Here is a 26899-nt window from a genome sequence, read left to right as displayed (position 1 = left end):
TGGCAACTGATAATTTAAGATCAATTAGAAACGTCTTTAGAAATTCAATAGCTCCTTATATTAGCTTAGTAATGATACTTAGAAATTGCAAAAGAATTTCACTGACCATATTACTAAATATCACAACCAGCATTCATATTTGTCCAAATATACTTTTGGTGAATTCTTTAAAGTAATGTAGAAGCACATACTGGAGACTGGGAATCCAGAAAATAAAGTGTAAAACATTTTTTTACTCTATCACTCACTAAATCCTTTCCAATCAATAGGAAAACAAAAAAGCTAGGAAGGGAGGGCTGGAAAGAAGAGACTAAGGGGTACTGAGTCTTTCTTGCTGGTATTAGGCCTTGCTCATCCAGTCCTCAACTCTTGGTCCACACTCACTCTATAAATATAAGTAATCTTATCCAGGCCACCCTACAATGGGGACACCTACATTTGTATCTCCAGTCCACACCTCTTCCTTGAACTCCAGGCTCCTCTATCCAGTGGTCTACTCATCCACTCTGACACCCTACAGGCACCTAAAATCATGTTCAAAGCTGAGCTCTCAGCTCTTCTCCCACCCCAGCTCCATCCATAACCTTCCCCACCTCCAGAATGCTAAGTCCATCCTTAGAGTTCCTCAGGCCAAAACCTTGGAGTCATCCTTGATTCCTCCCTTCTCAGGACACAGCAGGTCTATCACCAAGCCTGGTCAGCTCTCCTTTCAAAATCTATCCAGGATCAACCACTTCTCACCACCTCCACCATGGGCCAAAGTGCCATAATCCCTCACTTGGATTCTTTTAATAGCCTAAATGGTCTCCTGCCTCACTTCTGTCTACTTAATTCAGTGGCCACAAAGGTCTTTTTAAAAAAACCCTAGATCCAGTTCTGTCACTTATTTGCTCAAAACACTTCAATGGCTCCCCACCTCGTGGAAAATAAAACTGAAAGCTTATGAAATGGGCCAACGGGCCCTACTTGACTTGGTCTCAGCCTCCAGCCCTCACTCTGTTCTCAGCCACCAGCCTCTCTCTAGCTCACCTGGCTCCAGCATCACTGCCTCCTTGCTGAGGCAGGGGCCCCAGGGTGTGGGTGGCATGTACATGAGTCATCATATCCACATGGCTAACTCCCTTCCACTTTAGGTCTGTGCCTTCTCTGAACACTAACTCGAAACCTTCTGGCCCTCTCACTGGCACAGTTCACCTTCCCTGACTTATACTCTTTTTTTTAAAAAAATTTTTATTGGAGTATAGTTGCTTTACACTGTTGTATTAGTTTCTGCTGTACAGCAAGATGAATCAGTTAGATGTATACATATATCCACTCTTTTTTTGATTTCCTTCCCATTTAGGTCACCACAGATCACTGAGCAGAGTTCCCCACATGCCCTGACTTATACTCTTCTTAGCACTTTTCACCAATATATTTGTCATCAGTATATCTGTATCTGCGTATTGCTGTTTCCCACACTAGAACTTAGACTCTGACAGCAGGGATTTTCCTGCTTTATCTTCAGAGTCTAGAACAATGCTGAATAGGCACTTCATAAATATTTGCTGAAGGAATAATGAATCATCACAACCCCCCAGAAGTGGGTACTACTGCCCCCACTGTATAGGTAAGGAAGTGAGTCTCAGGCCTGAGGTCTGAAATTGAAAAGGTTTATGGCAAAGGAAGGTTGTGGATACTGGTGTTCTTTGGATTACACTACAGAACTGTGTATTTAATAAAAACACTTAGCTAAATTATCTGTTACTGTAGAGCTGGGAAGGAAAGGTCACTCAACGTGAGGATAAGATTCATAGGCTTTGTAGGCCATTCCCAGGCTCATTTCTCAGACCACACATCTACTGTATCTATACTTGCAAAAGAGGAACAAAGTTTCTAGGGTTAGATAGAATGAATCCAAGTAACGTTTGTTTTATTTATTTATTGGCCGCTTGGCATGTGGGATCTTAGTTCCAGACTAGAGATCGAACCAGCGCCCCCTGCAGTGGAAGCGTGGATCCTTAACCACTGGACTTCCACAGAAGTCCAAAGTAACCCTGTTTAAAAAAAAAAAAAAAGCCACGGGAATTCCCTGGTGGTCCAGTGGTTAGGACTCTGCGCACTTCCACTGCAGGGGGCATGGGTTTGAGAACTAAGACCCCGCATGTCACACCGCGGGGCCAAAAAAAAAAAAAAAAAAAGCCAAATAAAACGAATTGTTTCCGTAGCAGTAATTCCCACCTTTGATTCTATATGGTTATGAAAATCTCCGTAATCATCTCGGCGGGAATATGGCTATGTGTATTCATGTTAATCTAGGGCAATCCCCCACCACCACCTTGTGAGTTATTGTACACATGTCTTTAAATGACTGATTTAATATCAAATGTAGTACGGTGGAGTTGAAGGCTTAAATACAGGGTCTGTCACTTTACGAACTGTGTGACCTTGGGCAAGTTCTCTAACTTCTGTTTTCTAATCAGTACCAAGAGTCTTAATAACCACTTTAAGGATAATCGTGAGAATTACGTGAAGTATGTCACAGTCCCTAGCACACAAGAGATACCCAATAAAAGTTGTTTTCCCTTTACCATCACACAAACAAACCCACACTGCAAAACCGAACAGACGCAACGCTGGGTGCTAACATCATTGCACACCTTTTCCGGGTCTGCCTTCTAGACCGCATCGTGCGCGCCCCTGTTAACCTAAACGAGAATGAATGAATCCAACGGAAAAGGGGACGTACGTCCATCCCGAGCTGTGCTGCGCGGGAGCTGTCCTGCGGCTCAGCCTGAGCTCAGACCGAGGCCTGGACAGGAGGGCTGGGCTGAAGCCACACCAAGGTCCGCAACCGCCCAGGTGCGGGGCTCCCTGTGGCACTGCGGCTGCACAGCGGAGGCAAATGTCCCGTGGCCGCCGCCGTAGCCTGGAGGCCGGCAGTGCGCTCCTATTGGTCGCGTGTTTGGGCGCCAAAGCGGGGCGGAGGCGGGGTCGGCCCCGCTCGTCGAGGACCTGTAGGAGCTGAAACCGTAGGGCCTGGTCGGCGGCCGTCTGCCTGAGAGCCGGTGGTCTGTAAGGGCCGGCGCGTCCACCATGTTCTGCGAGAGGGCCATGGAGCTGGTCCGCGAGCTGCACCGCGCGGCCGAGGGAAGGCTGCCGGCCTTCAACGTGAGGGCGGTGGGCGGGCGGGTGCCTCCCAGGGGTGGCTTCTCTGGGGGCTGTGCAGCCGGGACGGGACGGCGGGTGTGCCCGTGGTTCTCCGCGGTGGATGTGGCCGGGTTGGTTTCTGCGGCTTCCTGCGTGCGGGCTGGACGGTCGGCGTCTCGCCCCGGTGACGCGCTGGAGAGGCCCGGAGACGGGTGCTGGAACGCAGGTGTGAGTTGCACTGCGGAGGTTTGGACCGGGGTAGCGGGGCGTTAGGGCCGCGCCTGGGAGGATGCGGTGAGCGCAGCCCCGCCGGGGAGCCGGCGGTGCGGACACCCTCTCCCCGCCGGGGAATGGTGACCGGCGCGGGGTGCGCGGGCCGCACGGGGGGCTCCGGGGCCGGGAGGTTTGCTGTTCACTCACAAGGCATTTCAGGGCAGCGATGGGGTAACTCTTCGTGTTTTGAAGATAACTGTGGCGGCACTTTGGGGAATGGATCGAAAAGAAGAAAGAATGGCTCTGGGTGGTTACAGTATACCACACGAGAGTTGTGTATGGTCCGAACGGCCCGGTCAGCGGGCGCTGAAAGCCGTGTCCTGCGACAGCAGGACTTGTAGCTACGAGGACAGGGCTGGAGACGGGATGGATAGTGGGGGAGGAGAGAGGTCGGCATCTCGGGAGGCTTCTCTCTCTGGTAGCGGAGTAAACATCGGAGGTCAGCAGGAAGAGTGTTTGGAGAAGGTGAGTTTTGTTTTGAACATTAAAGAACAGTTTGACACTTAGGTCATTTAACGGATGGGGAAACTGAGCCGCGGAAATTATGGATCCAGTTTAAGGAACTTGCCTGAACTTGCAGCATATTGGAGCCAGAGCCTCAATCTGCATACAGGTTTCCTAGAGTCCAGTCTTTTGTTCTTGCAACTTCAGACAGTTACTTCATCTAAAAAGTTAGGAGACCACAGTGGGAGGTTCAGTAGAGACGCTGGAATGCAGAGGCGTGGAGGCTGTCAAATGTGGCCCCGCTGGGGTCAGAAGACTAGATCCTTTGGGGGTCGTGGTACATGGGAGGAAACCAGCCCAAAGGCTCAGAGACTGCCCACGGTGCTGGCTATTCAGACCCTTAGTCCAGCTCTCTTTTTCACTCACATTTTAGGATAAGTGTTGGTTTCGCACTTCGGGGTGGGGGGCTCAGGGGCGGACTTAGAAGTTGTAAAATCACTCGCTTTTCTGGGTCTTAGTTGGCGGAGGTGCACCTTTTCTTGCAGTCGTGCCTGCCTTCGGGGCCAGCCACTGGCACAGCTGAGCTGAGACCAAGAATTGATCTGATTGACCCCACACACCCTTGACCACACAGACTTTCAAGAATTATTCTTCCCAGGCAGATGATGGCTGGTTTAGAGCAGGGACTCTGCCTTGTTCATTCCAGAATCCCTCATGGTTAGGTGCTGTATTCAGCAAATTGGAATGATTATGCACTTTCTACATGCAGAACTGGTAAAAGTTTAAGTGAGTTTTTAGGAAAATTATTTTAGGTATCTTTACAAAATTATTTCACACTTCTCTTTTGTATACCTGCTGATCTACTAATTGTGCAAGAGTTTCAACTATTCCTTAAAATAATATTTGTAATAAATGGAATATTTAACTGAATTCTAATAAATCAGACTTTTCCATGATCTCTTTTTAACCAGCTGATGAAAGAGAAGGTAGAAATCATGCTTTCATTTTTCATCAGGAATCATTTCTTATATTCGAGCAGGGTTAAGTAAAGTGTAATTCTGTAATTATACCAGTAGTGCCAAAGCACTTTTGCTAATGCGTATATTTTGGCTCTAAAAGTAGATGGGTTGCTTATCTTTGTTTTGTTTTGGGTGGTTTTTTTTTGGTTGTTGTTATAGCATTAGTGGTTTTTTTCTCCTTTTTGAAAAATTTTCAATTGAAGTATAGTTGGTTTACAATGTTTCAGGTGTAGGGGTTGCTTGTTGACAGACTTATTGTGTGACATTTATGAATTTTATAATTCTAATGTTTTTATCCTTCCAAGGGAAAATTTCGTGTGTGTGTGTGTTTTATATCTTTATTGGATTGTAATTGCTTTACAATGTTGTGTTAGTTTCTGCTGTACAACAAAGTGAATCAGCTATATGTATACATATATCCCCATATCCTCTCCCTCTTGAGCCTCCCTCCCACCCTCCCCATCCCACCCCTCTAGGTCATCACAAAGCACTGAGCTGATCTTCCTGTGCTATACCGCAGCTTCCCACTAGCTATCTATTTTATACATGGTAGTGTATATATGTCAGTGCTACTCTCTCAATTCGTCCCACCCTCCCCTTTCCCCTCTGTGTCCACAAGTCTGTTCTCTATGTCTGCGTCTCTATTCCTGCCCTGCCACTAGGTTCATCAGTACCATTTTTCTAGATTCCATATATATGCGTTAAAATACGGTATTTATTTTTCTCTTTCTGACTTACTTCACACTGTATGACAGACTCTAGGTCTGTCCACATCATTACAAATGACTCAATTTCATTCCTTTTTATGGCTGAGTAATATTCCATTGTATTTATGTACCACATCTTCTTTATCCATTCATCTGTTGATGGACATTTAGGTTGCTTCCGTGACCTGGCTGTTGTAAATAGTGCTGCAGTGAACGTTGGGGTACATGACTCTTTTTGAATTATGGTTTTCTCAGTGTATATGCCCAGTAGTTGGATTGCTGGGTCATACGGTAGTTCTATTTTTAGTTTTTTAAGGAACCTCCATACTGTTCTCCATAGTGGCTGTATCAATTTACATTCCCCCCAACAATGCCAGGAGGGTTCCCTTTTCTCCACACCCTCTCCAGCATTGATTGTTTGTAGTTTTTTGATGATGGCCATTCTGACTGGTGTGAGGTGATACCTCATTGTGGTTTTGATTTGCTTGTCTCTAATGATTTGCCTAATGATTTCTCTAATGATTTGCTCAAGTAGAAAATCTCCTTTGACCTTTCTATTTTCTATTCTAGCAGTGGTTTTTTTTTTTGGTAGTAACCTTTTAAGATCATTTTCCGGTAAACAATAAATTACTTATGTACTTTTGTCATGCATTATTGCTTCTGTAGGGCTATTGATTTTTTTTTGTCATTAGTTTTATTGAGGTATAATTTATATACAACAAAATACACATTTTAATAGACATTTGAGTTTTGACAAATGTATACAATCCTTATAACCAGCAACCCAATCAAGATTTCTGTCACCCCAAGGATTCCCTTTTCTCTTTTGTAGCTACTAGCTACCTCCCATCTGCAGCCTTAGGCAACCATGGATTTTCTTTCTGTGCTACAGATTATATTTGTCTTTTTAAATGTATTTCTGGAGTCAGCATGCTCGGAGTTGCAAACTTTTCTGGACTGGGCCAGTTGGAAGCATACAGTGTGTACTCCTTTCTGTTTGACTTCTTTTCTCAGTACCGTATATTCAAGATTATCCTTAATCAGTATGTTAATTGTGTATTTTGTGTTAGTAATTCATTCCTTTTTATTTTTTTTAATTATGGTAAAATATACATAACTTAAAATTTTCCATTTTTAAGTGTACACTTCAGTGGCATTAATTATATTCACATTGTTGTGCAACCATCACTCTTATTTCCAAAACTTTTCATAACCCCAAACAAACTCTATAACCTATAAGCAATAACTCCCCACTCCTCTTTCCCCTCAGCTCCTGGTAACCTCTAATCTACTTTGTCTCTATGAATTTGCCTATTTCAGATAAGTGGAATCATACAATATTTGTCCTTCTGTGTCTGGCTTATTTCGCTAAGCATAATGTTTTCGAGGTTCATCCATGTTGTTGCATGTATCAGTATTTCATTTCTTTTTTTGGCTGAATAATATTGCATTGAATGGATATACAGTATTTGGTTTATCTGTTCATCAATTGGACATTTGGGTTGTTTCCACTTTTTGGCTGTTATGAATAATGCTGCTCTGAACATTTGTGTACAAGTTTCTGTATGAACATAGGTTTTCAGTTCTCTTGAGTATATACATGGGAGTGGAATTGCTGGATAATATGGTAATTCTGTGTTTAACGTTTTGTGGACTCATCAGACTGTTTTCTACAGAGCTGTACCATTTTACATTCCTACCTGCATTGTACAAGTGTTCCAATTTCTCCCCATCCTCTCCAACACTTGTTATTATGGCCATCCTAGTAGGTGTGGAAGGACTATTGGTTTTTTTTTTTTTTTGGCTGCGTTGGGTCTTCGTTGCTGTGCGTGGGCTTTCTCTAGTTGCGATGAGCAGGGGCCACCCTTTGTTGTGGTGCATGGGCTTCTCATTGCAGTGGCTTCTCTTGTTGCAGAGCACAGGCTCTAGGCGTGCGGGCTTCAGTAGTTGTGGCACATGGGCTCAGCAGTTGTGGCTCGTGGGCTCTAGAGTGCAGGCTCAGTAGTTGTGGCGCATGGGCTTAGTTGCTCTGCGGCATGTGGGATCTTCCCGGAACAGGGCTCGAACCTGTGTCCCCTGCATTGGCAGGTGGATTCTTAACCACTGCACCACCAGGGAAGTCCCATACTATTGGTTTTTGATAACATACATAAATCAAAGATAAACATAGATAAAATATTGCTACAAACTTGGTGGGGGAATTAATGAGTGTAATTTTATATGTTCTAGGAGGATGGACTCAGGCAAGTTCTGGAGGAGATGAAAGCTTTATATGAACAAAACCAATCTGATGTGTAAGTTGATAAGATTGATATTTTAAAACAACTTAAGAAGTATGATATTGAAATCAGATAATCTTAACATTAGTTTTATTTTTGTTAATTTTTTATTTTTTTAATTAATTAATTAATTAATTATTTTTGGCTGCGTTGGGTCTTCATTGCCGCGCGCGGGCTTTCTCTAGTTGCAGCGAGCGAGGGCTACTCTTCATTGCGGCGCGCGGGCTTCTCATTGAGGTGGCTTATCTTGTTGTGGAGCACGGGCTCTAGGCGTGCAGGCTTCAATAGTTGTGGCTCGTGGGCTCTAGAGTGCAGGCTCAGTAGTTGTGGCGCACAGGCTTAGTTGCTCTGCGGCATGTGTGATCTTCCTGGACCAGGGCTCGAACCCATGTCCCCTGCGTTGGCAGGCAGATTCTTAAACACCGTGCCACCAGGGAAGTCCCAACATTAGATTTTAGATATGATTTGTTTTTTCTAATTCTCTGTGAGCCTGATCATACCCTAAGTATACAGAACTAGAGGGATTTGTGTTAATCACTGCTATGTCCATGGGGATTCAAACAGTGCTTGGCACATGGTAGATGTTCAATACATATTTGTTGTTTGACTGATATGACTTGAAAGGAATCGGGGTGGACCTAAAAGAGATGACACAGGAGTAAGTAACAACCTTAATAAGTGAAATGTATTGTTTCCACTGCTTGTTTTCATTAGTAGAAGACTTAGTGGGTTAAAAGGAGAACAGGCAGTTTGTAAACTTAGCAGGAGCAGCAGTGACTTGCAATATCTTGAATGGAGTTCACTGAGAACTAGTGCTACAGAAGGCTTGGTAGGTGAGAGGGTTCTTGAGTTACAGGCTATTTAGAGCCAAGCATGGTAGTTGGCCCAGTGGAGAATTTGGGCTGAATGACCAACTTCATAGGGTCCTGTGATTTGGTGAAGAGTAAGACACAGAGTACTAACTGCTGGATCAAAGGCAAGGTATTCAGATTTCAAGCTGTCTGCAATATGAGGTTTCATGTTTGGCCTTGTTAGGGAGTGTTTTCATCAGTTAGTTGGACATAGAAATCAGTACCATGCTGTTAAGATTTGTGGAGTACACAGAACAGTAGGCACATTTTGCAGTTACTGTATTTAAGGATAGATAAGATGGAACAAGGAACTGAACTGCAGCAGGTCTTCAGTAAATGTAAGGGAAATGTAAAGTCCTGAACTCAGGTTCCCAAACTGTTCATTTGCTCATTCAACAGATATGTACTAAACAATTATGAGCTGATAAATGGCTCTGGTATTTCAATTGTGAACAACATAATCAAGATTTTTGCCCCCATGACCCTCACAGTGTAAGGCAGAAGGCAGATATTAAATACAGATACACCAAGTTGGAATACATGCTATGAAGGAAAACAACAACACTAGGAGAGAGAATAATGAATTGAAAATATTAGTAGATTGAGGAATCAGGGAAGTTCTCTCCAAGGAAGAGACATTTCAGCTGGGGCCTGAAGGAGAAGCAGGTTTTAGCGAGGCAGTAATTGGGGCAGAGAGCATTCTAGGTGGAAGAAACAGCATATGCAAAGACCCTGAGTCATGAAAGAGGGTGGGATGCTCAGGGAACTGATCATTAAAGAAAGCCAGTGTGGCTGAAACTTAGTGAGCAGGCAAAGGGTGACACCGGGTGAGATTTTTAAGCATGTGGGGCAGGTGGAGGCATGTTTGTGTTTTAAAAGACCACCCTGGCTACTGTGTGGATAGTAGACGGAGGGGCTGAGAGGATAGGGAGGCATGCTGGTCATGCAGGTGACAGGAGAGGTAAGCCAGACTAGGGAGAAAGTGAACAGTTTATAGACATATTTAGGAGGTGGCCTAACAGGCCTTGGTCCAGTAAGAGGATGATTTTCCTGTATTCAACCATCTGGAAATTCATGATCCAAAATTTTGTGCCCTATCCTCCTAGTTTGGTTCTCGGGGGTCAGTCACTATTACCAGTTTCTGGTTAAAATTATTTGTCAGAAGAAATCTATTCCTATTTAATTACTCATGTGTAAATGTGAGTTTTTTAAGGAAGTTCTTATGTACCTAATAAAGTACTCTGATGTTAGGTTGGGTGTATTTTATTTGTACTATTTCTTTATAATCCAGAGCACATTGTAAACAATGTGGAGAATAGGGAATTCTCTGGTGGTCCATTGGTTAGGACTCTGCGTTTCCACTGCAGGGGGCACGGGTTCGATTCCTGGTTGGGGAACTCAGATCCTACAAGCCTCTTGGTGTGGCCAAAAACAAAAAAAAAAATGTGGAGAATAAATCTAACGTTTGTAGAGTGGCAGAAGTGTATAGAACAAATCTAGAAGACATGGTAAAATGGGACATATATTTTACCTCTATTTTCAGGGCCTGGAGCAGGCACGTATATTTTGTATTTGTTTCCTTTTAAAACCCCAGAGTAGATTCTAATTCATTCTGTATACCTGACTTTGTTTTGTTTTGTTTCCAGGGTTTTTTTATTATGGTAAAATACACATCACATAAAATTTGCTATCTTAACTTTTTTTTTTTTTTTTTTTTGCCACACTGTGGGGCATGTGGGATCCTAGTTCCCTGCCCCCTGCCCTGCAGTGGAAGTGCGGAGTCCCAATTACTGGACCACCAGAGAAGTCCCCCATCTTAACCATTTTTAAGCGTACAATTCAGTGTATTCAGTACATTCACAATGTCATATAGCCATCACCATCATCTCCAGAACTCTTCATCTTGTAAAACTGAAGCACTATACCCATTAAACAATTGTACATTTGGTTTTATTTTATTTTATTTATTTATTTTTTGGCTGCGCCTCGAGGCTTGCAGGATCTTAGTTCCTTGACCAGGGATTGAACCTGTGCCCTCAGCAGTGAAAGTGCAGAGTCCTAACCACTGGACCACCAGAGAATTCCCATACATCTGGTTTTAAAGTGCAGTACTCATCTAATATCCAAGGAGATATATATTTTATAGGGTAAACCAAAATTTTCTCCCTCTCTGTGTGAAGGACCCTAAAGTACAGAACATGCACATAGTTGAAGATCAATAAATATTTGCTGGATGAGTGGAAGACCATCTGACTCCAGAATTCTTAGCTCACTTTATTAGAATGAGGATTTGGAAGTACCACAAAAAGAGGACTCCATAGGATAAGAACATGATGTGAGGCCATAATCTTATGCACCATGATATTTGATCTGTCTCTTATCCCACCATGAAAAAAAGATTCCAAAAAGTGAGGAAACATGATATTTGTCTTTTGGAGACAATGGAGATTAATCAGTGTGCAAAATGCAAAGTGCCACATGGCTAAACAAAACACTAGGAGTGTGATCCTAGGCAAATTAGTTAGCTTTTGGCTTTTTTTATCTTTTAACATGTTAGCAAAAGCTCTGATGTGGAGGCAGGTACTATTTGGGTAGGTTAACTGCTAACATAAATGGATAAAAACAAGCATGGAGTCAGTTGTTAGTTGGCTTGGAAAATTCGACTTATACTGAAATAGACATTCTTTTCCTCCTTAAATGTTTTACCAGGAATGAAGCAAAGTCAGGTGGACGAAGTGATTTGATACCAACCATCAAGTTTCGACACTGTTCTTTGTTAAGAAATCAGCGCTGCACTGTAGCATACCTGTGAGCTTCTCTGTGTTTGCCGGGGTGGCAGGGAGCAGTGGAGGGTTCCCATGTGGTTTCCTAATTAACCATTTTATATGGATAACAGAAATTCTTAGATTTGTCTCCCTTTTATAAGCATTCTAACTTCTTCTCTTTTTTCTATTTAAACATTTTTTTATAATGAAAAATTGCAGTATTCATAAAATTAGGGAATAATGTTACAAACCCCCATGGAGCCATCATATAGGCTTAACAATTCTTAACATTTTGCCATAATTGCTTCATCTTCTTTTATTTGTCTATGCTAAAACACTGTAGAACATCGGGCATTTTACCACTGAATACCTTAGTATGCATCTTTAAGAAATAAGGACCTTTTGGACCTTTTCTTACGTGACCACTATGATTCTCATACCTAGAGGAATGAACCCGACTTCACAGCATCCATCCAGTCTGTATTCCTATTCTCCCCGTTGTCCCAAAGATGTCCTCTTACAATGGTTTGTTTGCCTCAGGAACCAAATAAAAGTCCACATGTTAAATTTTGGTGGTTGAGTCTGGAGTCTCTCTTGATCAAAACGACTTCTGATATCCCTCTGTTATGCCATCTAATACCTTATTAATGTCCTAGGTATGACCGATTGCTTCGGATTAGAGCACTCAGGTGGGAATGTGGCAGTGTCTTGCCAAGTGCTTTACGATTTCACATGTCTGCTGAAGAAGTAAGTCAGCACTGTTGTTCAAGTTTGTCAATTTGGAAAATCGCTGAGGTTATGGCAGTGTTCTGTAATAGTATTTATAGTATTTCTCTTTTTTTGTTTTAACATTTGTTTTTCAGTAATTTTTGGTCTGTAGTATATACTGTGATGAGAATGGTAGGAGTAATTCTAAATGCTATATGGAAAACTACTATTACTTAACAAAATAAAGGGTCCCATTATGTTACTTGTTAGTGATCCATCAGTAGGATGAGAAAACTGTCATTATTATTGGGAGATTTTCCATAAAATATGTGGGTATACATAATTTGCTTATCAATGTGAATATTTGAATTCTTGATTTATCCAGTCATTAAGGGACAATATTTAAGGACACAGGATTGGAGCCAAGCAAACCTGTGTACAAACCTTGGCTCTGCCACTGTCAGATCTTGGGCAAGTGACTCGACCTCACCCTGTGCCTAAATTCCCTCATTTACAAAGTGAGGGTCATATTGCCTATGGTGTTGCAGTGACTTTGGACACTACCTAAAGTTAGACCAAACTTCATAGGTTAAGACTGCTCTCACTTCAGATACCAGCCGTAAAGTTTGAGGTTCCCAAGGCCACCCTCCCTTCTGACCAGCTGGCTACAAATTCAGAGGTTCCCACCATCCCCTCAGGTTTGGGGCTTTTAGCCTCTTGATATTAGTCCAACTTGGAGAGAGAAGAGGGGAGCTAGAAGTAGAGCTCAGTCACCTGTGATTCAATCAATCATGATTTGATCAATCTCTCAAGCCTATGTAATGTTACCCCAGAGCTGTGTGAGCTTCCCTGGTTGACAGTACTTTGTGTGTGTTGTTACATATCACTGTGCCAGGAGGGTGGTGTGTCCTGATCCCTCAGGGAGAGGATACTCAAAGCTTCACATTTGGGACTCCCAGACCTCATCCTGGTGTCTCTTCCTTTGGCTCGTTCTGATTTGTATCTGCAATAAAACTGTGATTGTCAGTGTAGTGCTTTCCTGGGTTCTGTGAGTCATTCTGGCAAATTACTGAACCTGAGGGAGGGGTGTGTGTATGTATTCGCACACACACACTTTACTAATGAAGGTTATGTGTATTGTCTTTTAGAAGTTGTCTTGTTTTACCTTTCACAAAGAGATCTACAGTACTGGAATAGATTTTTGTGAATAATGTAAGAGCCTAGTTGCATTTTGAGTATGGATATTGAGATGGCATCATTTATTGAAAAGGTCCTCTTTTCCCCTTGCTCTGTGCATAGTGCCACTTGTCATAAATTGAATGTCAATATATCTGTGGATTTTGGATGTGGGACTTTCTCTTCTTTCTTAATCTATTTGTCCTTGTACCAATTTCATATTGTTTAAATTATGGGAATTTTATAATAAGTCTTGAGTAAGTGTTCCCATCTTGTTCTTCTTTTTCAGTGTCTTCACTGCTTTTGGCCTTCTGCATTCCCTTGCCAATTTTAGACTCAATTTATCAAGTTCCATTTTTTAAAAAATTGGGGTTTTGATTGAGATTGAATTGAATCTATAGATCAGTTGACATTATTACAATACTGAATCACCCAATCCTTGAAAGTGGTATATCCTTCCACATATTTTGGTTTTCTTTAATTTCTCTCAACAATTAAAAAAAAAAACAGATTTACTGAGATATAATTTACATCCCCTAAAGTTTATCCTTTTAAAGTATACAATTCAGTGTATAGAGTTGTGCATCCATCACCACCATCTTATCCAGAACATATTCTGTCCCCTCTTCCCAGGCCCTAGAGACCACTGCTCTACTTTCTTCATGGATTGGCCTAGTATGGATTTTTCATATGAGTGGAATCGTACAATATGTGGCCTATTGTGTTTTTCATTCAGCATGTTTTCAAGGTTCATCCATGTGGTAACACATATAAGAGCTCCACTCTGATTTATGACTGAATAATCCCATTGTAGGGATGTACACATCTTATCCATTCATCAGTTGATGGACATTTGGGTGTTTTTCTCAACAGCATTTTATAGCTTTCAGAAAACCTGTCAATACAGAGTTTGAAGTTTGAAGAGATCATAATTCTGAAATGGTGTATTTTTCGTGGTTTGGTTTCTGGTGGAAAGTTCCTTAGGTCTGTGATTAAGTATGCTGGGATACTAGTTCTGTGAGAACAGAGATGTTTGTTCACTTTGTTAAATGATCCTAAGTACCAAGACCAGTGCCTGGTTCATAACAGGCAGTCACTAATATTTGTAGTTTGAATGAATGGTCGTAGTAATGATCCATGTGGGGATGTGTGCTGTTTCTGAAAGGATTAGTATATAATTTCTGCAAGTTTGTTTTCTTACAGCTTTGTCAAATGGCCATCTTTATGTTTGTAGATGGAATGGTTCAATCATTACAAAAAGTCCCTTGCAACCTACATGAGGTCATTGGGAGGAGATGAAGGTTTGGACATCACACAGGATATGAAACCTCCAAAAAGCCTATATATAGAAGTAAGTATACCTTTTTAAAATGGATTTTTCTTTAATGCATAGACTGTGATGACTTTTGTCTAAGAAAAGGGGTGATGTGGCACATATATACAATGGAATATTACTCAGCCATAAAAAGAAACAAAATTGAGTTATTCATAGAGAAGTGGATGGACCTAGTCTGTCATACAGAGTGCAGTAAGTCAGAAAGAGAAAAACAAATACCGTATGCTAACACATATATATGGATTCTTAAAAAAAAAAAAAAAAAAGGTTCTGAAGAACCTAGGGGCAGGACAGGAATAAAGACGCAGACGTAGAGGATGGACTTGAGGACACAGGGAGGGGGAAGGGTAAGCTGGGACGAAGTGAGAGAGTGGCATGGACATATATACACTACCAAATGTAAAATCGATAGCTAGTGGGAAGCAGCCACATAGCACAGGGAGATCAGCTCGGTGCTTTGTGACCACCTAGAGGGGTGGGATAGGGACGGTGGGAGGGAGGCGCAAGAGGGAGGAGATATGGGGATATATGTATATGTATAGCTGATCCACTTTGTTATAAAGCAGAAACAAACACACCATTGTAAAGCAATTATACGCCAATAAAGATGTTAAAAAAAAAAAAAGAAAAGGGGTATATGAATATATATTAGTTTATACAGGCATACCTTGGAGATATCATGGGTTTGGTTTAAGACCCACAGTAAAGTGCATATTCAATAAAGTGAGTCACGAAATGTTTTGGTTTCCCAGTACATATAAAAGTTATGTTTACACTATACTGTAGTCTGTTGAATATACATTAGCATTATAATGCTAACCATTATCTGACAATGCAGGGTTGCCACAAACCTTCCATTTGTAAAAAACGCAATATCTGAGAAGCACAATAAAGCAAAGCACAAAAAAGAAAGGAAACAAACTCAAACCAAAAATTTTACCTGTAAGTGGTGGCAGGAATAGGATGGAACAGCCAAAATTTTCTGACTGTACCTGTTTTAAAAGTTTTAACTTTGGAACCATGTAAATATTTTACATATTGTTAAAACAAAATGAAATCAAAGTGGAAAACCAACCTACACATTTTGAAAGCAAAATGAAACAAATGAACCTGTGTTTCTTGTTGGTAGATTAGTCAAACTGGGGTTATTTAAATTACTTTAAAACACATAGATTGATTGTATTTCCCTAGTGGGTACATACTAAGGATGAAAAGAATTACAAACAAATCTTAACCTGTTTTTAGTAATCATATTATTCGTAATAATGTTATTAGTAATAATATTCCTGAGAATAATATAATATTCTTTAAATAATAAACACTTTATATATTGAAGAATAGAGCAAAAAAGTAATAGCATGGGCTCATGTTGAATCATCTCTTCTAAAGAAGTATTTCTTAGCTCTGTCCACTGAAAAGGCCTAGAAACAAGGACCAACCCAGTAGCCATGAGCATCCACATTCTTTTTTTTTTTTTTAAAGGGAATTTCTCTAGCTCTTGGCCTATCTTTTTTTTTTTTTTTAATTTATTTTTATTTATTTTTATATTTATTTTTGGCTGTGTTGGGTCTTCGTTTTTGTGCGAGGGCTTTCTCTAGTGCGGGGCCACTCTTCATCGCGATGCGTGGGCCTCTCACTATCGCGGCCTCTCTTGTTGCAGAGCACAGGCTCCAGACGCACAGGCTCAGTAGTTGTGGCTCACGGGCCTAGTTGCTCCGTGGCATGTGGGATCTTCCCAGACCAGGGCTTGAACCCGTGTCCCCTGCATTGGCAGGCGGATTCTCAACCACTGCGCCACCAGGGAAGCCTCACATTCTTGAGTCTATATGCCATTTCCCGTGAAAGGAAACCAGGACTCTTGGGGGGAAAATGGCTGATTCCAGGTCTCAAATAGATTAAAGATGTACAAGCTGAGCATGGAAAGCAAAGAAAGTATCCAGGACTATAAGGGGAGTGCTGAGAAGACTTGGGAACTGATTCGAAGGAGCTCGCATTAGCCAAAGAAAGGACAATTTGAGCATCAAAATGATAAACTGCGGTGAATTGCATCACATCAGTTGCGTTAGAAGCATGAATGATAATGACACCTAACAATAACAGTTTTAAAACTGAAACCTCTTTGGGGCTCCTTGGAGAATATGAAGGAGGCAACTCATTTTGGAAAATGGTAAATGAAAGAATGGAGTCAAGCATCCATCTGCCGTTACTGCACAAATTCTATCTCAGGGTAGCCAAATTGTTTACGAGGGAAATCTCTTTTTTATAGAAGAATTCCAGCTAATAAATGCAGCAGGAATAAAAAAACTAGATTAATGCCGTTTTGTAGCCCTAATGCATGGAGGCAAGTAGCTGCTAAAGCATTAGGTGAAAAGCTTAAGAGAGACCTTAGTAGTGGATGGGTATGGATAGCACCTAGGCCCATTGATCAATCTTAACATCCAAAAAGGAACACCAGGATTTCCCTGGTGGCGCAGTGGTTAAGAATCCGCCTGCCAATGCAGATGACACAGGTTTGATCCCTGGTCCAGGAAGATCCCACATGCTGTAGAGCAGCTAAGCCCATGCGCCACAGCTACTGAGACTGCACTCTAGAGCCCACACGCCACAACTACTGAGACCACATGCTGCAACTACTGAAGCCTGCGTGCTCTAGGGCCTGTGTGCCACAACTACTGAGCCCGTGTGCTGCAACTACTGAAGCCTGCACTCCTAGAGCCTGTGCTCTGCAACAAGAGAAGCCACTGCAATGAGAAGCCTATGCACTGCAACTAAGAGTAGCCCCCGCTCGCTGCAACTAGAGAAAGCCCACACGCAGCAATGAAGACCCAACACAGCCAAAAAAAAAAAAACCCAAAAACCAGAAAGGGACACCAGACATTTTGTGCTTCACAACATCATAACACCATTTGCAGAAAACTAAACCTGATCTGATCCAGCCCCTACACCTAATTTCCAGTTTATAGGATATTCAGGGATGGGGGAACATGTTAAATGACCCCACAGGAGTCCACAACAGAATCTATTTTTTGGGAAACTACCAAACTTCCCAGTTTCTTTAACAAACAAGTTGCCAAGGGGAAGGGGAAGGGGGAGAACCCTGTAGATTAAAGGAGACTTAGAGACATATCAGAAATGTGTAATGTGTAGCTCTCGTTTGACTCTCATTTGAGCATGGCAACTTTAAAAAAAAATTCATGAGACAAAATGGGGAAATTTGGATTCTAACTGGGTATTTCATAATATTAAAAAATTATTAATAAGATGTGATAATTGTATTGGGATTTTTTTTAAAAAAATCTTATTTTATAGAAATAAGCACTAAAATAATTATAGATTAAATGAAATGATGTCTAGGTTTCGCTTCAAAATAACCCAGAAGTGGGCGAGGGAACAAGATTGGCCACATGCTGATAGTTGTTGAAGCCAGTTGGTGGGACATTGAGTTTATTAGCCTTTTTACTTTTCAATGTGTTTGAGATTTTCCACAATAAAAGTCTATTTAAAGAAGCAAAATGCTGGTGGTGGGGGGGATTTTTCTTGTATTTCTCAAACCAACTTAAAATACCTTTGGGAGTCATGGTAGGATTGCAGAGGAATCACAGGACATGAAATTATCCAGGAAAAGTAGGAATCTGAGACTTGCCATTGGAGTTGGCTTTGCTAACACCAGTGCTAGTACTCTGGAGAATAAACTGAGGTCTGAACTCTCATAGGAGATGAAAATGCCCGCCCGCCTTCCTGTGGCAGCACTTGAAGCTGAGCCAGGTCTGAGATTTCTGGGGCTGCCTTTGAATGTTCCTTCTTTGCAGTTGCAGAAGTGGTTATCAGGCTCCTTACCCCTCCCACCTTCCAACTAAGACCCTCTCCTGATTCTTGTAGCATGAGTCTGTATCTTTTCTTTCCTAGTGTGCTTCTAAGTAATACTGGGAAAGAGTCTGAATCAATCAATCAAAGGAGATTGGCAGAATCTGTAAAACAAATCTTGTAGACTTATGTCCTATTCTCAGATATTGATACTTTATGGGAGGAATCCGTAAGAGGCAGGTTGGGGTAGATCTAAAACGTTCTCTTTTCTTTGTAGATATGGGGGGTTTTTTGGGGTTTTTTTAAATTTTATTTTTGTCTGCATCAGGTCTTAGTTGTGGCACGTGGGATCTTCGTTGAGGCATGAGGGATCTTTCGTTGTGGTGCGCGGGCTTCTCTGTAGTTGTGACGTGTGGGTTTTCTCTTCTCTGGTTGTGGTGCATGGGCTCCAGGGTATGTGGGCTCTGTAGTTGTGGCGCGAGGGTTCCAGGGTGCGTGGGCTCTGTAGTTTGCGGCACGTGGGCTCTAGTTGAGGTGCGCAAGCTCAGTAGTTATGGTGCACAGGCTTAGTTGCATGGGCTTAGTTGCTCTATGGCATGTGGGATCTTAGTTCCCTGACCAGGGATTGAACCTGCGTCCCATGCATTGTAAGGCGGATTGTTTATCACTGGACCACCAGGGAAGTCCCTGTAGATGTGTTTTCAACTGCTTGATTTTTCACAATTTGCAGAGGGAAAACAATCCAGTGACGTTGTCTCTTTTTGGCAGCTCCTTAGGTTTCCTTGCTGTCAGTGCTGACGTACACATATATTCGGAGATTTGCCATTTTTCTTCCTCCCCATCAAAACAGGACAATTAGAACCACTAGAATACCACAGGAAGGAGTACTAGGCCTAAGTACACAGAGAAGAAATAAAGAGAAAGCCTAATACTTTTCATATGGGTATATATAAATCCCCATCTACTTTATGGTTTCTACATATTATAAAGTAATTTAGATAAGACATCAGTTTTTCTTTTCAGGTGCGGTGTCTAAAAGACTATGGAGAATTTGAAGTTGATGATGGTACTTCAGTCCTATTAAAAAAAAATAGCCAGGTATTTATTGTCTTAAGATACTTTAAATTTTGTAAGAGTGTTGAATGACGAAAATGTTGGAATCAGTAGCAAAGTAAGTATCACCTTGTGATGATCATTTGTATTGTAGGCATTATGTTTATTATAAAATACTCTTTTGTCCTTTTTCTAAATGTAAAGACGTGAAGCAAACGTTGCATATAGTAAGAAAGGGTTAATTACAGTTGACCCTTGAACAATGCACAGGGATTAGGGGTGCCTACAGACTCCCCTCTCCCCACACAGTCGGAAATCTGAGTACTTCTATCTCTGCCTCAAAAACAAAGGGATTGATAAATGACTCACCCAAAGGCCAGAAGCTAAAACAGTTTGAATAGAATTAGGACCCAAGCTCTAGTTCTTTTGATCCCACCTTTTGTGATCTCTAATCGAACACAAACTTTTCCCCATACTTAGTCAATTTAAAGATCTGTAAAATGACAATACAGGTTTTATATATGTGTGTGTGTATATATATATCTGCATATTTGAGTGGAGTCATGCAGTTGAAACCCATGCTCAAGCATTAGCTATAATTTACTAGGGTATTGCTTGAATTTAATACTAAGCATTTCCCTGGGAAGTTGCCACAGTGGGTCTTATTCTAGTTAAGGGGCTATTAAGTTGTTGCATTTAGCTCCTTTCTTCAAATTATTATTTATTAAAAAGGTGCTAAGCACTAGTTTTCAGCCTATACTTCTTCACCTTTTTAATCTTAGTTCTTTAGTTAACAAATAGTGATATGGATCAAAAAATTTCTAAGTATTTAATATATAAACATAATAGAAGTTAATAAGGAAAGACTGAAATTGTAACTCACTAAATTTCTCCTTACGAAGAATCTCAATTTATTGTTTCCTTAGAAATCTTCAAGTTCACATTAGATGAATTCACATTAGCTAAATTTATTTTATCCTATCTCTATTTTCTGTAGTCATATTAGCATAGGAGGAAAGGTGAACTAGTAAAAACCACTCTTTCCTTTGTTGCCTGCCATCTTGTTATGAGACGGTCGGTATTTAATGACCCTAGTCACTTTTGTTGACTTCTGTTTGTTCTGTTGAGCCGAAGAATGGTTCTGGTTATGTGGTTCTTAGCTCATTTCCCTAAGGGAGGGTGAGTTGGTCTCTTATTTTACTAGTACCCTTGGAGTTTTAGTTTCCTGAAACAAAAGTTGGAATTATTAAAGACAGATTTTCAGGGTACCCTAAAATCTTTGGTTGTTAAGGCAAAAGTTTCCCTTCCAAGGATACTAATGAATAGAAAATAGATGGTGAAGCTCTGGGTTCACAAGAACAAAGCTAGCCTAATAAAGCAAGATCTGAGAAAATGCACTTCACCCCAAACACTGTCCCGTGGTTGAATTTCTTTCTCCAGCTTTGTGGCCAGTCTTCCCACCAAGTGTGCTAAGACTCCTCAGCAGGGAGGGCCTGGGTGGGGCCAGGGCAGCCGAAACCCAGTCCCTCCTCCGTCTGCTGCTGTTAGACGATTGCTGTTTACTGTGTGGCGCATTCAGAAGCCTTCCTCTTAATGAGCCTTTGTCTCTCAGTATCACCCTATAAAAATGGGGAAACTTAAAAGCATAATCTACTGTAATTGATATTAAGGGGCTTCTAAAATGTCTGAGCACATCTGAAACCAGTTTTCTATAAAATCTGTATTGTAGATCACCCACATAATGTAAAATATTAATAGGGAAACATTTTCCTACTGTACATTCCTTTATTATTGACTCTATGGCAAGCATGCTTCTCTGGTTGTCCAGAAATCAGAACTCCCTCTTTTTAGTAGATATTGGAATAATTGTTAAATGAGCAACTCTATAGTTTTTTCTCTCTCTTTATTTTTTATTTTTTTTACATTTTATATTCTTAAGGCTTTTTAAAAATTCCATTAAGTTAGACAACAGTCCTTGGCCCATGGGTCTTCATGACTGGTTTGGAGGAGTTTCTTTGGTCATGGGTCTCACCTGAGGCCTTTGAGTTTGTGGAGGACGGTCAGGTGCACTGAAGTGGCATCCGCTTCCTTGAATACTTTGCACACTCTCTCCTTCAGTTACTTTCTAGGGTTATCTACACTGCACTTTCTGATGTACTGTTTCTTGTTTTTACCCAAGTATCTCTGTCTCGTCTTTGAGATTTCTTTGGTCACTTGTGAGCTTGGAAAGTCTTCCTGCCTCACCTCCAGCACCTCCCCGCTCCAGAGTTTAGTAAATGTTCACTTTTGTTTTAAGCCCTGGTGTTTTGAGAGGGAATCAGACAAGGAGACTCCTTTCCACCTCAGGACGAGAGCAGTGTCCTCTCAGGAGACGTTGAGGATGAGCCTTAGCCAGGCACTGGCATCCTCACACACAGCGTGTGACCAGCACCCATGTCATAGTTTACCATGACTTTTAGTCCTTGGAAAATATGGGAGAAGAGTTGCACTGTTAGTAGAAGAATGACTGTTCAGACTCAGATCCTAGAAGAGGTTTAGTGGAGAAGACACTCCTTCCGTGTGCCTTCCTAATGAGCTGTTGCTGCACCACTTGTGATCCAGCGCCCCAAATCTCACCTACATGGGTTGTCTGTGCGTAGATTTTAAAATGCAAACAGGAAGGAAAATACCTACTAGAATTCAAAACTCTTTAGTTACATTTAACTTAAGCAAAACGTGAATTTGTTTATAAAATTCAGATTTCAGTACAGCTCTAGCTGACATCCGTTTCAGTTGATTAAAATAGCAAAAATACTTAAGTTTAGCTTTTAACTACTTAGCTGGTGGAGTTTGAAATATATATATATAATGCGTTGCTGCTTTTTAATGATGCATCGTGTAATTTAACATTCTTTTCATTCCCTTGTCTTCCTCCCCCTCTTCCCTCAGCACTTTCTACCTCGGTGGAAGTGCGAGCAGCTGATTAGACAAGGCATTCTGGAGCACGTGCTATCGTGACCTCACGCCAGATGGCTGCCAAGCCTTCCCCCGTTCGAGGCTGGACCCAACCAAGGACGCTTCTCCACCTCCCTCTCCACCTCCCCCAGGCCCACCACTTTTTGGTTTTAAAATTTAGACTTTCTTTAACCAGGAATGCTTGGCCAAGGAGTATGGTTTGTTTTTCTTTTTCTTTTTTTTCATTTGAACCTGAGTTTCTCTTTTATTTAATTTCTAAATATAATTCTATAACCTTCCATGGTAAACATATTTTTGAATCTGTGTTGTATGCTTGCATTTTGAAGCATCAGTTCTCAATAGAGAGTTTGAATTCTTGCCGTACAGAGACCCCACATATCCAATCTGCTGTCCACAGTTCTAGAGGGAAGTCCAAGATCAAGGCTCTAGCAGATTCTGTGCCTGAAGAGAGTGCTTCCTAGTTCATACACCGCCATCTTCTCGTTCTGTGCTCACAAGGTGGAAGTGGTTTATTTTTCTATTGTACAGGATTCTCCCCTTTGTGTGGTAAGTTGTATCTGTAATCACAACATTCCTACAATTCCCAAAATACTGTATACAATTCCCAAAATACTGTATACAGTTCCCACAATACTATAGTGTGTTTTTGTTTAATGAAAGTAAATTATCAATATTACATTTTAATCTCCTTTAAACAATGAGGAAGTTTCACCTGGCTGCATAGGGAGATAGGAGGTCCTGGTGCATCTTGTGTTGCTGGAAGTGTGCATTGTGCAAGCCGGGGAGCTGAATTTCTGCAATTCATGTTTCCAAATCACGTGGGCAGGTGGAGCTGATGGCCTATAAAATTTTCAGCATATTTAATGTTTAATAACATGTTAACTTATCACCTGGCTGTTTAGGAAGAAAGGAAGGACACAGTGGATTTTGCCCTTTTCCAGCAGTGGTGGCTGATTTGGCTCATGCCTGTCTGCGAGCCTGTGGAGTGAGCACCAGGTTCTCCCCTTTGGAAAGGGAAACTGGAATTGGGGCTAGGAAAGGAACTTTGTGCAGTTTCCCCCCAACAGTCACAATGACCAGAAAGTCACATGAAGAGCTGGTCAACTAAGTGGAGCGCAGTTTCTGTTGCCTGATAAACTGAAAATGGTAGACATTGGAGAGGCACAGAGTGGTCTTGCCTGGTGGTCAGTGGCCTTTCCGCACCAGTCCCCTCCATGACCAGTGACTAGAGCCAGTCCACATAAATCAATAAAACCCACAAAATTTTAACTTTTCAGCTAGTATACATTCACTTCAAATAAGGAATATACTTACTATTTTATTCTGGGAATTAAACAGAAAAGTACAACATATATCAATAATTTACGTACAGGAATGATGCTGGGCTGTAATCTCAGAGGCATTCAAATTTAAAATCCAGATAAACCCAGTACCTGACACTCTCTGTGCAGTTTATTTCTTAAACAGGAGAATGTTTCTGGCCAGAATTATACTCAAGAAATCAAGCTATAGAGAGGCTCTACCTAGGGTGTGGATCTGCATATTTTCACAACACACGTACCTAGGTCAGTAGGCAGCCCTTGACAGACTGTTTTTGTTTATGTATTTTTATGGCCGTGCCACTCGGCTTGCGGGATCTTAGTTTCCCGACCAGGGACTGAACCCACGCCCTCAGCAGTGAAAGCACAGAATCCTAACCACTGTACTGCCAGGGAATTCCCTCATTTTTAAAAATAATTCCTCCCATAGGTTCGTAGCCACATCAGATTTTCATCTGAATCTCTGCCAATAAACAATATGGAATATTTCCCTAGTGAATGGGATGGATGATGTTTTAACTGTCCATCAGTGGTCACTTCCTTCCCTTGCATTTTGCTCTTCCAAGCATGTGGAACCACGTGCAGGTGATCCTAGATTCCACGTGAATCAGCCGTGAGGATAGACAGCAGTGAAGGCCATTGCCCTGTTGCCAGCCCAGCATCATTCCTGTACATAAATTATTGATATATGTTGTACTTTTCTGTTTAATTCCCAGAATATAATAAGTATATTCCTTATTTGAAGTGAATGTATGCTTGTTGAAAAGTTAAAATTTTGTAGGTTTTATTGATTTATGTTGACTGGCTCTAGACTTGTGGCTAGAATTTTAAAATATATGTTTTTTTTTCTTATTATAGAGGTAATATATGCACAGTTAAAAAGGTTAAAAAAAAATACAGTGTAAAAAATGAGTACCACCATCCAGTGTGTCCACTGTTAACTGGTTACGGATATAAGTGCAAGCCCATTTCTTTTTAGTGTTTTCCCAATTACCTTCCAGTTTTTGTTTCTAATATGAAAGGAATCCTCTTTTCGATTATATTTTCTGATTGGTTTTGGCTGATACATATAAAAAAGCTGTAAATTATGATGATTTGGCCACATTCCTATATAAACTCATTTCTTTTTCACATTGATTTTGTTGTCTAGAACTGTCAGGAAAATGTTGACTACTGCTGGTAATAGCTAACAACTTATCTTTTTCCTGACTTGACTGGAATGCCACAGTCTTCTTAATCTCTCTATCCCATACTTCTCCAGGAAAACTACCAAAACTTGTGGCCAGTGCAACTTGAAACCTCAAAATAAATTTAATACCATAATAAAACAAAACAGTGGTAGGTAACAAACATGATTCTTCCGAGTACACTTTGGGAACTTGAGTGATGATCATATATGGTTTCTCACTTAACTCCCTAAAGTTTATGAATTACATATATAGAATTTTATTGTTGAACTATCTTGCATTCCATTTTTAACATTCTTGGCTGTGGTGTGTTAACCATTCAGTGAACTGCAAGATTTGATTTGGTGTTATTTTATTGTGGAATTTTGCAACTGTGAGTGATGCTGGTTTATAGTGTTTGGGAAGAGGGAAACGTGTGTGTCTTCACATATGTGTCTATACTTCGTCAGTGTTTTCAATAATCTGTTCCTATGAAACAGCCATCTGAACACAGTGGCTTTAAATGACACCATTTTATTAGCTCTCCCAGTTCTGTGGGTTGACTGGCCTCAGCTGGGAGGTTCTGCAGATCTTGCTTGGGGTCCCTGATGCAGTTGCATTCAGGTGGTGGCCTGGCTGGGATGGCTTGGCCTCTGGTCTCCATGTGGGCCTCTCCCGTGGTTCTCTCCAGCAAGCTGGCTGGGCTTCTCACCTGGCAGCTTAGGACTCCTGCAGGGTTAAGAGGGTGGATGTGGGTGCTGCTAGTTTTCTTTCTTTTTAAATTTTTTTTATTGTTTAAAACATTTTTTTATTTTTTTGGCTGTGTTGGATCTTCGTTACTGCGTGTGGCCTTTCTCTCGTTGTGGCGAGCAGGGGCTACTCTTCGTTGCGGTGTGCAGGCTTCTCATTGCGGTGGCTTCTCTTGTTGTGGAGCACGGGCTCTAGGCATGCGGGCTTCAGTAGTTGTGGCATGTGGGCTCATAGTTGTGGCTCACGGGCTCTAGAGCACAGGCTCAGTAGTTGTGGCACACAGGCTTATTTGCTCCACGGCATGTGGGATCTTCCTGGACCAGGGCTCAAACCTGTGTCCTCTGCATTGGCAGGTGGATTCTTAACCACTGTGCCACGAGGGAAGTCCCACTGCTAGTTTTCTGAAGGGCTAGGCCTAGTACTGAACTAGTACCACTTCTGCCAAATCCAGTCAATTAATACAGTCATAGGCCCCCAGATCCAGTGAGGAGGCCACGTGAACCACATGAAGGCAGAATGAGAGGCCCCACAGTCAGATGGGGTGTCAGTGTTCTGGTGTCTCTTTTTAGTGGTGCTTCTTCCTTTATTTCTAATAGAAATGTACCTTTTAAAATAGCATTAATACCTACAGAACCATCTCAGTATGAGTCTTCTTTGGAGAGAGATGATGATCTTTGATGAATTTTTTATTTTCTTTAGTTTATGGTCAAGTTTTCTACTTTTTCTTAAGTAAATTTCAGTTAATCATGTTTTTCTAAATATTTTATTCTATATTTCGAAATGTTCTGAGGAATTTTTTTCTTTTCTCTACATATGGTCATTCCTAATATGTATGTCTTCCCTTTTTTGTCTTAGTCATATAACTAAAAGAAGTATCTGTAATGATAATGCATTAATCTTTTAGGATTTAGAGGAGGGAGATGTAGATTTCAGATGATCTATTGCTTTTCACAATTGATAGTATTTTTGGATGAGTTGAGTTTATTCTATTTTGTAACTTTACAAAAAACAATGTTTTCATATAGTACAAAATGTAATAGCAAAGAAAGCAGCCATCTGCAAGTCAAGGACAGAGGCCTCAGGAAAAACAAACTTGCTAATAACCTTGATCTTGGATTTCTAGCCTCTAGAACTGTAAGAAAATAAATTTCTTTTGTTTAAGACA

General features: G+C 41.2%; 1 protein-coding gene across 4 annotated transcripts; it reads left to right on the top strand.

The window, feature by feature from the left end:
• Positions 1-1393: 1393 nt before the first annotated feature.
• GINS1 (GINS complex subunit 1) lies at positions 1394-26899 on the top strand. 4 transcript variants are annotated; one of them, XM_082359194.1, is made up of 7 exons: positions 2934-3150; positions 7802-7866; positions 11412-11510; positions 12124-12214; positions 14586-14702; positions 19515-19589; positions 22473-26899. In XM_082359194.1, exons 1-7 carry the CDS (start codon positions 3076-3078, stop codon positions 22539-22541), a joined length of 591 nt encoding a protein of 196 aa, XP_082215320.1. In that variant the 5' UTR covers positions 2934-3075; the 3' UTR covers positions 22542-26899. The 4 variants fall into 4 exon arrangements, with proteins under 4 accessions (XP_082215321.1, XP_082215320.1, XP_082215319.1 ...); XM_082359193.1 differs by lacking the exon at positions 2934-3150 and adding an exon at positions 3169-3355; XM_082359192.1 differs by lacking the exon at positions 2934-3150 and adding an exon at positions 3462-3867.

Source organism: Balaenoptera borealis (genome assembly GCF_965194805.1).
Source record: "Balaenoptera borealis genome assembly, chromosome: 16".
Lineage (NCBI taxonomy): Eukaryota > Metazoa > Chordata > Mammalia > Artiodactyla > Balaenopteridae > Balaenoptera > Balaenoptera borealis.
Note: the sequence above shows the minus strand (reverse complement) of the source record. Positions and strands in the feature narration are given on the sequence as shown.